Consider the following 12807-nt stretch of genomic DNA (forward strand, 5'->3'; position numbering starts at 1 on the left):
CAGCAGGTGCACATCACGAAAGGAGAGGAAACTCAGGATGTGAACTAACATGGCTGCCATTCCTGCCACTTGTCCCGCTGAGTTCAGTGTTAGGGATAGAAATGAATAACACTGAAAATAACCAGTCAGAGGACATTACGGTCTTGTAAAGACCTTTGTTGTCTTAGCCAGAAAGCTCAAGTTCACAAACCTGGTGTCCCGGAGACTTTTTAATTTGGCCTACCCCGGCCAAACCCTAACCCGGACAACGCTGGGACAATTGTGCGCCGCCCTATGGGACTCCCAATCACAACCTGCTGTGATACAGCCTGGAATCAAACCAGGGTCTGTAATGACGCCTCTAGCACTGAAATTCAGTGCCTTAGACCGCTGCGCCACTCGGGAGCCCTAGTGCTGGGATGCCGTTGGGCTGAAACAGACTCCAGATTGTGGTGTTCAACCCTCTCTTGACTCAGTGAGGGAAGAGCTGTGAGAAAACAACAGTCGTCGTTGTCATGGCAAGTTATTTACACTGTCACCCAGGTGGTGCACAGTACCGGTGCTCAGTAGTGCTGACAAGACAAACAAGTACAGTGAGATTAGAGAGAGCTGTGCTCTCTCACTGCCACTAAGTGCATCTCCTTGCTTCTCTTTCCCCCAGTGCTGTGTTCACAGAGCCCATGTGGAACATGCTAATTGCGCTTCTCCCAGCTCCTCCATGGCCCCTGCATGGTTCCTAACAGGCATCAGTGCAACTGACAACAGGACAACATTCACTGTGAGGAAAGAAAAACACAAGGGCCTGATCCAGAGAGAGGAGGGGAGACGAGAGAGGAGGAGAGGCCTGGTCCAGAGAGAGGAGGGGAGAGGAGAGAAGAGGAGTGTTCTGGTCCAGAGAGAGGAGGGGAGGGGAGAGAGGAGGAGAGGCCTGGTCCAGAGAGAAGAGAGGAGAGGAAAGGTCTGGTCCAGAGAGAGGAGGGGAGGGGAGAGAGGAGGAGAGGTCTGGTCCAGAGAGAAGAGAGGAGAGGAAAGGTCTGGTCCAGAGAGAGGAGGGGAGGGGAGAGAGGAGGAGAGGTCTGGTCCAGAGAGAGGAGGGGAGAGGAGAGAGGAGGAGAGGCCTGGTCCAGAGAGAGGAGGGGAGAGGAGAGAAGAGGAGAGGTCTGGTCCAGAGAGAGGAGGGGAGGGGAGAGAGGAGGAGAGGTCTGGTCCAGAGAGAGGAGGGGAGAGAGGAGGAGAGGTCTGGTCCAGAGAGAGGAGGGGAGAGGAGAGAGGAGGAGAGGTCTGGTCCATAGAGAGGAGGGGAGAGGAGAGAGGAGGAGAGGTCTGGTCCAGACAGTAGAGAGGAGAGGAAAGGACTGGTCCAGAGAGAGGAGGGGAGGGGAGAGAGGAGGAGAGGTCTGGTCCAGAGAGAGGAGGGGGTGGGGAGAGAGGAGGAGAGGCCTGGTCCAGAGAGAGGAGAGGAGAGGAGAAGAGAGGAGAGGAGAGGCCTGGTCCAGAGAGAGGAGAGGTGAGGTGAGGTGAGGTGAGGTGAGGAGAGGAGAGGAGAGGAGAGGAGAGGAGAGGAGAGGAGAGGAGAGGAGAGGAGAGGAGAGGAGAGGAGAGGCCTGGTACAGAGAGAGCTGGTGATTGTGAAGGAGGAGAGAGGATCGGAGAGAAGAGGCTATAAAATTACATTTTATAGGATGTGGAGGTAGCTGTTTGACAGCTTCTTCTGCCTGAGCTGAAACATCAGAGCCATTTGGGAGTGCAAAGTTATCTTATTTCAGAGATATAGATACAAGTTTGATACACACATGCTACTAGGTTAATGTATACTACATATTACTGGTGAGCTCTCATTGCTGAAGATACTGCTCTTGTGACAAAGCGAAAATGTAGAGTTTCCTTCAACCTCGCTCGCACTGCGTGCAATGTAGATATCAAATAACACCACAGTTCACGGGCAGAGTAGTGGGTGAAACCATTCACTTAAAAAAAAAGGTGTGATATAAATAAAGTGTCCTTTCATTATGTGTTGTCATGTAAATATTTGATGCCATTGTAATAAGGTTGGCAATATGAGAGGTCTTCAGACGTAACATTTTTCTATTATTTTCCTTGAAAGAACAACTAGTGGGTTTTAAGTGCTTCTCCCCTATTTGGAAAGTTGGTCTGTCTGCTCTTCAGTCAGAGAGAGATATTCTGAGAGTAGTGAACGTGTGAGTGTGATCTTCCTGTCAATGCCGGTCATCACTGTTTTATATATTTTACTGCAGATAAAAACTAAGTCAAACTGAAGTGTGGGTGTCCGTGTGCCTTTCTTCTGGGTTGCTATATGAAGTTGGTTTCACTCAAATCAAATCAAAGTTTATTTGTCACGTGCGCCGAATACAACCTTAGGAGTGAAATGCTTACTTACAGGCTCTAACCAATGGTGCAAAAATGTATTAGGTGCACAATAGGTAGGTAAAGACATAAAACAACAGTAAAAAGACAGGCTTATAGCGATGCTATAATAGTAGCGAGGCTACATACAGACACCGGTTAGTCAGGCTGATTAAGGTAGAATGTATATGTAGATATGGTTAAGTGACTTTGCATAGATGATGAACAGAGAGTAGCAGTAGCGTAGAAGAGGGGGTTGGCGGGTGGTGGGTTGGACACAATGCAGACAGCCCGGTTAGCCAATGTGCGAGAGCACTCTCTCCCACAGATGAGGACAGGTCATCAACAGGCCCTTGTTTTCACTTGCCTCCAGCTGCCTAGTTATGATTGAGTTGTGGACTATCTATCAGGAGATCAGAGTGGAATGGGCCAGGGTATTGATTCAGTAAAAGGTCTGAGCCGTGTGCTTTAGTGTACTGGGAGTCAGTGAGACTGGCTAAGCACAGCTAAAGCCCTGTGGGCTACAGCCTGAACTCTATCAGGGTTCAGTCAGGGAGGGAGCCACTATGCTATTAACATGTTGCAGGTCAAATCAAATCCATTTTTATTGGCCACATACACATGGTTAGCAGATGTTAATGTGAGTGTAGCAAAATGCTTGTGCTTCTAGTTCCGACAATGCAGTAATATCTAACTAGTAATCTGACAATTTCACAACAACTACCTTATTCACACAAGTGTAAAGGAATGAATAAGAATACGTACACATAAATATATGGATGAGCGATGGCCGAACGGCATAGGAGGGTGCAGTGGATGGTATAGAGCACAGCATATACATATGAGATGAGTATTGTAGGGTATGTAAACATTGTATAAAGGTGCATTGTTTAAAGTGACTAGTGAAACATTTATTACATCCAATATTTTATTATTAAAGTGGCTAGAGATTGAGTCAGTATGTTGGCAGCAGCCACTCAATGTTAGTCATGGCTGTTTAACATTCTGATGGCCTTGAATTAGAAGATGTTTTTCAGTCTCTCGGTCCCAGTTTTGATGCACCTGTACTGACCTCGCCTTCTGGATGATAAAGGGGTGAACAGGCAGTGGCTCGGGTGGTTGTTGTCCTTGATGATCTTTTTGGCCTTCCGGTGACATCGGGTGGTGTAGGTGTTCTGGAGGGCAGGTAGTTTGCTCCCGGTGATACATTGTGCAGACCTCACTACCCTCTGGAGAGCCTTACGCTTGTGGGCAGAATGCTCTCGATTGTGCATCTGTAAAAGTTTGTGAGTGTTTTTGGTGACAAGACAAATTTCTTCAGCCTCCTGAGGTTGAAGAGGTGCTGTTGCGACTTCTTCACCACGCTGTCTGTGTGGGTGGACCATTTCAGTTTGTCCATGATCTGTACACAGAGGAACTTAAAACACTTTCCACCTTCTCCACTACTGTCCCGTTGATGTGGATAGGGGGGTGCTCCCTCTGCTGTTTCCTGAAGTCCACGATCATCTCCTTTGTTTTGTTGATGTTGACTGAGAGGTTATTTTCCTGACACCACACTCTGAGGAACCTCACCTCCTCCCTGTAGGCCGTCTCGTCGTTGTTGGTAATCAAGCCAACCACTGTAGTGTCGTCTGCAAACTTGATGACTGAGTTGGAGGCATGCATGGCCACGCAGTCATGGGTGAACAGGGAGTACAGGAGAGGGCTGAGAACACACCCTTGTGGGGCCCCACTGTTTATGGTCAGCGGGGTGGAGATGTTGTTTCCTACCCTCACCACCTGGGGGTGGCCCGTCAGAAAGTCCAGGACCCAGATGCACAGGGCTGGGACGAGAACCAGGGTCTCGAGCTTGATGATGAGTTTGGAGTGTACCAAGGTGTTAAATGCTGAGCTGTAATCGATGAACAGCATTCTTACATAGGTATTCCTCTTGTCCAGATGGGTTAGGGTGTGTGCAGTGTGATTCCGATTGCGTCGTCTGTGGACCTATTCGGGCGGTAAGCAAATTGGAGTGGGTCTGGGGTGTCAGGTAGGGTGGATGTGATATGGTCCTTGACTAGTCTCTCAATGCACTTCATGATGATGGAAGTGAGTGCTATGGGGCAATTGTCGTTTAGCTCAGTTACCTTTGCTTTCTTGGGAACAGAAACAATAGTGGCCCTCTTGAAGCATGTGGGAACAGCAGACTGGGATAGGGATTGATTGAATATGTCCGTAAACACACCAGCCAGCTGGTCTGCGCATGCTCTGAGAACTCGGCTAGGGATGCCGTCTGGGCGATCGGGCTGGTTTTCTTTTTGTAATCTGTGATTGACTGTAGACCCTGCCACATATGTCTCGTATCTGAGCCATTGAATTGTGACTCTACTTTGTCTCTATACTGACGCTTAGCTTGTTTGATTGCCTAGCGGAGGGAATAGCTAGAAAGTTTGTATTCAGTCATGTTTCCGGTTGCCTTGCCATGATTAAAAGCAGTGGTTCGAACTTTCAGTTTTGCCGAAATGCTGTCATCCATCCACGGTTTCTGGTTGGGGAAGGTTTTAATAGTCACAGTGGGTACAACATCAACGATGCACTTGCTAATAAACTCACTCACAGAATCAGCATATACATCAATGTTGTTGTTTGAGGCTATCCGGAACATATCCCAGTCCACGTGATCAAAGCAATCTTGGAAGCGTGGAATCAGATTGGTCGGACCAGCATTGAACAGTCCTTAGCATCCTGTTTTAGTTTCTGTCTATAGGCTGAGAGCAACAAAATGGAGTCGTGGTCAGATTTGCTGAAAGGAGGGGAAGGGTGGCTTTGTATAGAGTAGCAATGATCCAGAATTTTGCCAGCCCGGGTCGTGCATTCGATATGCTGATAAAATTTAGGGAGCCTTGTTTTCAGATTAGCCTTGTTAAAATCCCCAGCTACAATAAATGCACCCTCCGGATATGTGGTTTCCAGTTTACATAGAGTCCAATGAATTTCTTTCAGGGCCGTCGAGGTGTCTGCTTGGGGAGAGGGGGGGGGGTCTCTGATGTCTCTCTGGAAGGCAACCCTTGCTCGAATTTTACCTTGTTGTCAAGAGACTGGAGATTGGCGAGTAGTATGCTCGGGAGTGGTGAGCGATGTGCCCGTCTACGGAGCCTGATCAGAAGACTGCTCCGTCTGCCCCTTCTGCGGCGGCGTTGTTTTGGGTCGCCTACTGGGATCCGATCCATTGTCCTGGGTGGTGGTCCAAACAAAGGATCCGCTTCGGGAAAGTCGTATTCCTGGTCATAATGTTTTAATATGTGTATTTATTATTTTATTTATCGAATTTTCGAAACATACAATATCAGTCATCCAACAGATTCGCATTCAGAGCGACACATAGAAGCATCCAGGGTCATTGCCCTGCTCAAGGGCACATTGACCAATCTAACACCAGGCCAAAAAACGTGAAGCCGAACCCTCCAAGATCCCCCTCCACAGTTCCCAAATCGCTGTCCCTCAACCATTTGAGACCCCTCCCACAGTCCTCCCCCAGGAAGAAAAATAGAAAATACATTTAATTCCATTCCCCCTCCCCAAGACCCCCCCCCCCCCCAATGCACCAACAACCAAGAGAATTAACTAAAGAGAAAAAAGGAAAAGACAGAAAACAGCAAACAATAATGAAACAAAATAATATATTCAAAACAAAGGACATCAAGGACATCTAAAATCATAACAGCAATGCCAACTGTATATGTTTGTGTGCATGTCTGTCCTTGTATGTGTTTATTTGAATGAGACTGTGTGTGTATATGCATGTGTACAAACACCTGCACTGCCACTTAGTGTCATTCAAATGTACTTTTTATTGTGTTTTATTTTGACCAGGCCATAATGCTGGTAAGTTGACGTTGCTCTTATATCCAATAGTTCTTCCCAACTGTATGTAATGAGACTTAAGATTTCCTGGGGTAACAGTGTAAGAAATAATACATTAAAAAAAATACTGCATAGTTTCCTAAGAACGCGAAGCGAGGTGACCATCTCTGTCGGCGTCATCCAGGTGACTGAATGCTGCATGCCTCCTCCCTCTGGCACACAGTAACCTAATACATTAGTCAAAGGTTCAGGACAAACATCATGTTTATGGTAATAATGATTTACAGGCATAATGTAGCCTACGTGTTCCAGCTGTGGGTGGCTCATGGCTGAGGTTGATAAATCCATTACCCTCTGCTCCCAGGTTTATGTAATCTTCTGCAGTCTGTGGCGCACAAACTGTATGTCATTTCACTACGAAGCGTGTGCACAGTGGAGAATGATTTACATATGAGAGAAACATTTCCTCGACTCACACAGAAAGAAAATGGACAAACGACTGTGTTTGAACATATATATACAGTGGGGCAAAAAAGTATTTAGTCAGCCACCAATTGTGCAAGTTCTCCCACTTAAAAAGATGAGAGAGGCCTGTAATTTCCATCATAGGTACACTTCAACTATGACAAAATCACATTGTAGGATATTGAATGAATTTATTTGCAAATTATGATGGAAAATAAGTATTTGGTCACCTACAAACAAGCAAGATTTCTGGCTCTCACAGACCTGTAACTTCTTCTTTAAGAGGCTCCTCTGTCCTCCACTCGTTACCTGTATTAATGGCAGCTGTTTGAACTTGTTATCAGTATAAAAGACACCTGTCCACAACCTCAAACAGTCACACTCCAAATTCCACTATGGCCAAGACCAAAGAGCTGTCAAAGGACACCAGAAACAAAATTGTAGACCTGCACCAGGCTGGGAAGACTGAATCTGCAACAGGTAAGCAGCTTGGTTTGAAGAAATCAACTGTGGGAGCAATTATTAGGAAATGGAAGACATACAAGACCACTGATAGTCTCCCTCGATCTGGGGCTCCACGCAAGATCTCACCCCGTGGGGTCAAAATGATCACAAGAATGGTGAGCAAAAATCCCAGAAACACACGGGGGGACCTAGTGAATGACCTGCAGAGAGCTGGGACCAAAGTAACAAAGCCTACCATCAGTAACACACTACGCCGCCAGGGACTCAAATCCTGCAGTGCCAGACGTGTCCCCCTGCTTAAGCCAGTACATGTCCAGGCCCGACTGAAGTTTGCTAGAGATCATTTGGATGATCCAGAAGAAGATTGGGAGAATGTCATATGGTCAGATGAAACCAAAATATAACTTTTTGGTAAAAACTCAACTCGTCATGTTTGGAGGACAAAGAATGCTGAGTTTCATCCAAAGAACACCATACCTACTGTGAAGCAAGGGGGTGGAAATATCATGCTTTGGGGCTGTTCTTCTGCAAAGGGACCAGGATGACTGATCCGTGTAAAGGAAAGAATGAATGGGGCCATGTATCGTGAGATTTTGAAGATGAAACGTGGCTGGGTCTTTCAGCATGACAATGATCCCAAACACACCGCCCGGGCAACGAAGGAGTTGCATTTCAAGGTCCTGGAGTGGCCTAGCCAGTCTCCAGATCTCAACCCCATAGAAAATCTTTGGAGGGAGTTGAAAGTCCGTGTTGCCCAGCAACAGCCCCAAAACATCACTGATCTAGAGGAGATCTGCATGGAGGAATGGGCCAAAATACCAGCAACAGTGTGTGAAAACCTTGTGAAGACCCACTGTATTTTCTAGCAATTTTGTTGTAGCCTAGTAGTCAATATTTCCATATATTTAGATATTAACTATCATCCCAGACAGTCTTTAGTGAAGCACTCTTCCTCAGTCCTCCAAAAAAGTATCAGGGTGAAACTCACCGGATATTGAACTGACAGATTGCGCTACCCTTTATTAAAGCAGTGACAGATACATCCTAATCAATCTCTGCCATCAACCCAGACAGAGACTGCAGATAGAACTGTACTTTATTGAACCGTACCAAGGTCCACTTAAGCCAGAGTAGTTGTGAATATTGACCCATCAGTCAATACTCTGCAGTTCTACCCACCATGGCTTCAGTGAGCTGCTTAAAGATCCTGTCCCACCACCTACACACTGCTGGAGTGGACATAACTACTGGTCTGGACTCTCATATCAAATGCAGTCCTTGGTTAGGAAATGAGCATATTTTAGTTGGGTGCAGAGCAGTGCACTAATCTATGAACTCCCACAGACTTGGGCCTACAGCGTAAAGTTAATCACTGCGGACTATCCTACCTTCACATGACAACTACACTGTTGGGTGGTTAATCCACATCAGTCTTGATCTTCTAAGGCCTACATGAAGGCAAACGTTTAAATCCTTACTCTAAAGTGGAGGATAAACTGGAGTTGTTCAGACCCACATTCTATAAAGCCCCCTGGCCTAGAGAAGTCCTTTGAAGTAGATTAATCCAAAAGATTTCCAGATAAGAGGAATAATCAACCCAGTCTTTAAGAAAAGGATGACACAAATCGACTATCTGACCATTAAGCTACCTGTAATGTGTACGCTGGAAGTCAGGAAGCAAGTACAGGGAGCGCAAAATTAACAGAACATAGTACAGAACATAGTACAAAACAAGAAACACAAAAACGGACAGACATGAAATAGAAACAGAGTCAATAACGCCAGAGGAAAGAACCAAGGGGACTGACAGATATGGGGGAGGTAATCAGGAAGGTGATGGAGTCCAGGTGAGTCTCATAAGGAGCAGGAGTGCGTAACAATGGTGGCAGGTGTGTGTAATAATGAGTAAACTGGCGACAACGAGCGCCAGAGAGAGAGAGCGGCAGTAGACTTGATACCAGCTGAAGTGCAGAGGGGTATAGAGGGATGTATGGGGCTATAGAGGGGTGTATGGGGCTATAGAGGGGTCCATGGGGGTATAGAGGGGTGTATGGGGCTATAGAGGGGTGTATGGGGCTATAGAGGGGTGTGCCAGCTCCAGGCATAAGCGACATAAGTGGTCGATTAGGGTCCCAGGCTGCTAAGGGGCCCCCAACGCAACAACAAAAAAAGAGAGTTAGAAAAGTAGAATATATATAAGGTGCAAGTTTGACATTTGGTCATGCATCAGCAATTTTTATTTTCTTATGTTAGTCACTGACAGTCACTCAATATGCCATGTCAGATAAAAAAAATGTGATTGGTAAATTAGTCTCATCAGCTGTCTAAACTTGTATTAATCATGGCCGAATACCAACCAGTCACGCAGGGCAAGTGGGGGGGGGTGTAGATGGGTGTAAAGGAGGGTAGACTTTGTGTAGACGGGTGTATAGTGGTGTAGAGGGGTATATGATGTAGAGGGGTGTAGAGGGATGTAGGGTGTGGAGGGGTGCAGACGGGTGGGTGTAGGGGGGTGTAGAGTGGTGTATATGGGTGTGGAGGGTGGTGGAGGGCTGTAGAGGGGTGTAGACTGGATGTAGAGGGTGTAGGCAGGTGTAGAGGGTTGTAGATGGTGTAAAGGGGGGTAAACTTTGTGTAGAGGGGTATAGACTCGGTGTATAGTGATGTAGAGGGGTTTATGATGTAGAGGGGTGTATAAGGTAGAGGTGGAGTGTGGGGGGTGTAAAAGGGTGTAGAGGGATGTAGGGCGTTTAGACTGGGTGTAGTGGGGTGTAGGGTCAGGGGGGTGTATTGAGGTGTAGAGGGGTGAAGAGGGGTGTAGATTGGGTGTAGTGGGGTGTAGGGTCAGGGGGTGTAGAGGGGTATAGAGGAGGTGTAGTGGGGTGAAGAGGGGTGTAGGGGGTTGTAAAGGGGTGTAGAGGGCTATAGGGTGTATGGGGATGTGGTGTGTGTAGAGGGGAGTAGACTGGGTGTAGAGGGGTGTAGATGGGTGTATAGGGGTGTAGGGGGTTGTAGAGGGCTTTAGACTGGTTTAGAGGGGTGTAGATGGGTGTGTAGGGGGTGTATAGGGGTGTATAGAAGTGTAGACTGGGTGTAGAGGGTTGAAGTGGGGTGTAGAGAGGTTTATACTGGATTTAGTGGGGTGTAGCGGGGTGTAGACTTGATGTAGAGGTGAATATGGTAAAACTAGAAGAAAAAAAATAGCAGGAAATGCACTTAAAACATACATTCCTCTCCACCGTCAAGTGGGGTGTAGTGGGGAGTAGATGGGTGTAGAATGCTGTAGAGGAGTGTAGACTGGGTGAAGAGGCATGTAGAGGGGTGTAGTTGGGTGTAGAGGGCTGTAAAGGGGTGTAGAAGGGTGTAGAGAGATGGGGGGTGTAGTGGGATGTTGAGGGTGTAGACTTGGTGTAGATGGGTGTAGAAGGGTTTAGAGGGCTGGGGGTGTAGTGGGGTGTAGGGGTGTGTGCAGAGGGGTGTAGATGGGTGTAAAGAGATGTACAGGGTTGTAGAGGGTTGGGGGTTAGGTAGAATGTAGGGGGTTGTAAGGGTGTGTAGACAGGTGTAGAGGGCTGGAGGTGTAGGGAGGTGTAGAGGGGTGTAGAAGGGTGTAGAGGGCTGGAGGTGTAGTGGGGTGTAGAGGGTTTAGAGGGGTGTAGATGGGTGTAGACTGGGTGTAGAGGGCTGGAGGTGTAGAATGGTATAGAGGGGTGTAGACAAGTGTAGAGGGCTGCAGGTATAGTAGGCTGTAGGGAGGTGTAGAGAGAAGGAGATGGGTGTAGGGTTGTGTAGAGAGCTGTAGAGGGGTGTAGAGGGGTGTAGAATGGTTTAGAGGCATGTAGATGGGTTTAGAGGGGTGTAGACTGGGTGGAGAGAGGTGTAGAGGGCTGTACAGGATTGTAGAGGGCTGTAAAAGACTGTAGAGGGCTGTAGAGGGGTGTAGAGGGGTGTAGATTGCATGTAGAAGGGTATAGGATGATGTAGATTCAGTGTGGTGAGCTATAGTGTGGTGTAGAGGGGCTGTATGGTGTAGATGGGTGTAGAAGGGTGTAGCGGGATGTACGGGGGTGTAGACTAGGTGTAGAGGAGTATAGCGGGTGTAAAGGCGTGATCCAACCATTGTCTAAATCCCATACTATTTAGTCAATCAACCCGAGGGTAAGGTCTCTTTAATCAAGTTAAGAGGTTCTGTGGAGACATTTTAGCAGGATGGCATTAAAAGAGTCCCGTAGACCAACATAATCCATAAGTAATTGATGAAGAGAAGAAGCTCTAAATCTAAATCACTTAGAATAATTAAAGGCAATGAGAGAGAAGATGGATATATACATGTGCTGCTGTCCCGGGTGATAGAAAGCACAGGCAGGCAATGAGAGGAGGAACAGAGGAGAGGAGGAATGTTCACCTCTCTCCACCCTCCTCCTCATTTTCTCCTCTTTCGCTGAAGACAGGAAGCAGCTGGGATGCATCATTGAGAATGACTTGTGGTACATATCCATTTTCATCCTAAATATATTAGGCCAAACATCTGGACGGTCAGAGGGGTAATGGCTATTTTATATTTTATGAGAGCAGGAAGTTTAGCTGGAGAGTTAGTCATGTGAATGAGGCGGTTCAGGTGGAGGCAGATTCCCTGTTCAAATCACTGTGTCAGCTTCCAAAGGTCAGTCGCTGCAGAATGACAGTAAAGACCTTGGTGACTGAGTGGCCATCATCATTTTGAAGAACTAGTGTGCTATTGCCAATGAGCCAATTGCCCATTTTGGATGTTGCATTTGGATATCTAATGTAATTTCTCAACAGAATGTGCCAGTCTTGTGTGTTTCCATGTTTAATCTACCATCTTTGTATAGACAATCACTGCTTTTGATGGACACAATGAATACTCTTCTGGCAACAATAGTGGTGGTCTGACCTGTATCTCTACTCCATAGCCCGTGTAGACCGTGACGGTGTAGGTGCAGTCCACAGAGGAGTAGGAATGAGAGCTGGACGGCTGGGGCGTCTCTATGTAGCCCTCTGGTGATGTCAAGTTGAAGATGCAGGGAGCTGCAAGGACAAAAAATACAGAGAGCAAAACATTGAGGACCAGTTACACCCCCTAACTAACCCGGCATGGGGAGAACGATCTGGAGAAGACTGCCCAGAGCAGAGTGCGTTGGATAGGTTTTGTCGATGGTCTATGCTCTAAAGGAGCGATGGGCCCAAGTAAGTAAGACACCCCCTCACTCCAAAAGGACCCTCCCTGGTCCCATTCTCTCTCTCACTCACACCAGCACCCCCCACTTTAATAGTGTGGGGCCCTTTCTCTCTCCTCTTTGATTGTGTGCTCGAGGGACAGATCAGGTGGAGGGAATGACCACAGACGGTTTTCTGGTTGCCTTGAGGTCTTTCTGTTCGACTGCCTTGTTTTATTTCTATCTTTGAGTTTCCTCCAGAGAGAGGGATGACACAGGACGCTACTGTGTGCATGTGTGTTTGCTTCATATGTAGCCCTCATCCTCCGTATACAACACCCCTTCTGCCAGTCACATTCTGTTAAAGGTCCCGCAAAGCACACACATCCCTGGGTCGCTTGTCTTTTCAGTTCGCTGCAGCTAGGGACCAGAACGAGCTGCACAAACACTCAAACTAGACAGTTTTATCTCTTAATTCAAAGACTCAATCATGGACACTCTTACTGACAGTTGT

General features: G+C 47.1%; 1 protein-coding gene across 2 annotated transcripts in view; it reads right to left on the reverse strand.

Annotated features, from left to right (window-relative positions):
* LOC110507882 (seizure protein 6-like) overlaps positions 1-12807 on the reverse strand; it is a 130968-nt gene that overhangs the window by 44110 nt on the left and 74051 nt on the right. For both annotated transcript variants that reach the window (XM_021588269.2, XM_021588268.2), the window contains exon 3: positions 12032-12165. In XM_021588269.2, the coding sequence (XP_021443944.2) occupies positions 12032-12165 (134 nt within the window). The remainder of the gene's footprint in view (positions 1-12031; positions 12166-12807) is intronic.

The sequence above is a fragment of the Oncorhynchus mykiss genome, chromosome 27 (genome assembly GCF_013265735.2).
Source record: "Oncorhynchus mykiss isolate Arlee chromosome 27, USDA_OmykA_1.1, whole genome shotgun sequence".
NCBI lineage: Eukaryota > Metazoa > Chordata > Actinopteri > Salmoniformes > Salmonidae > Oncorhynchus > Oncorhynchus mykiss.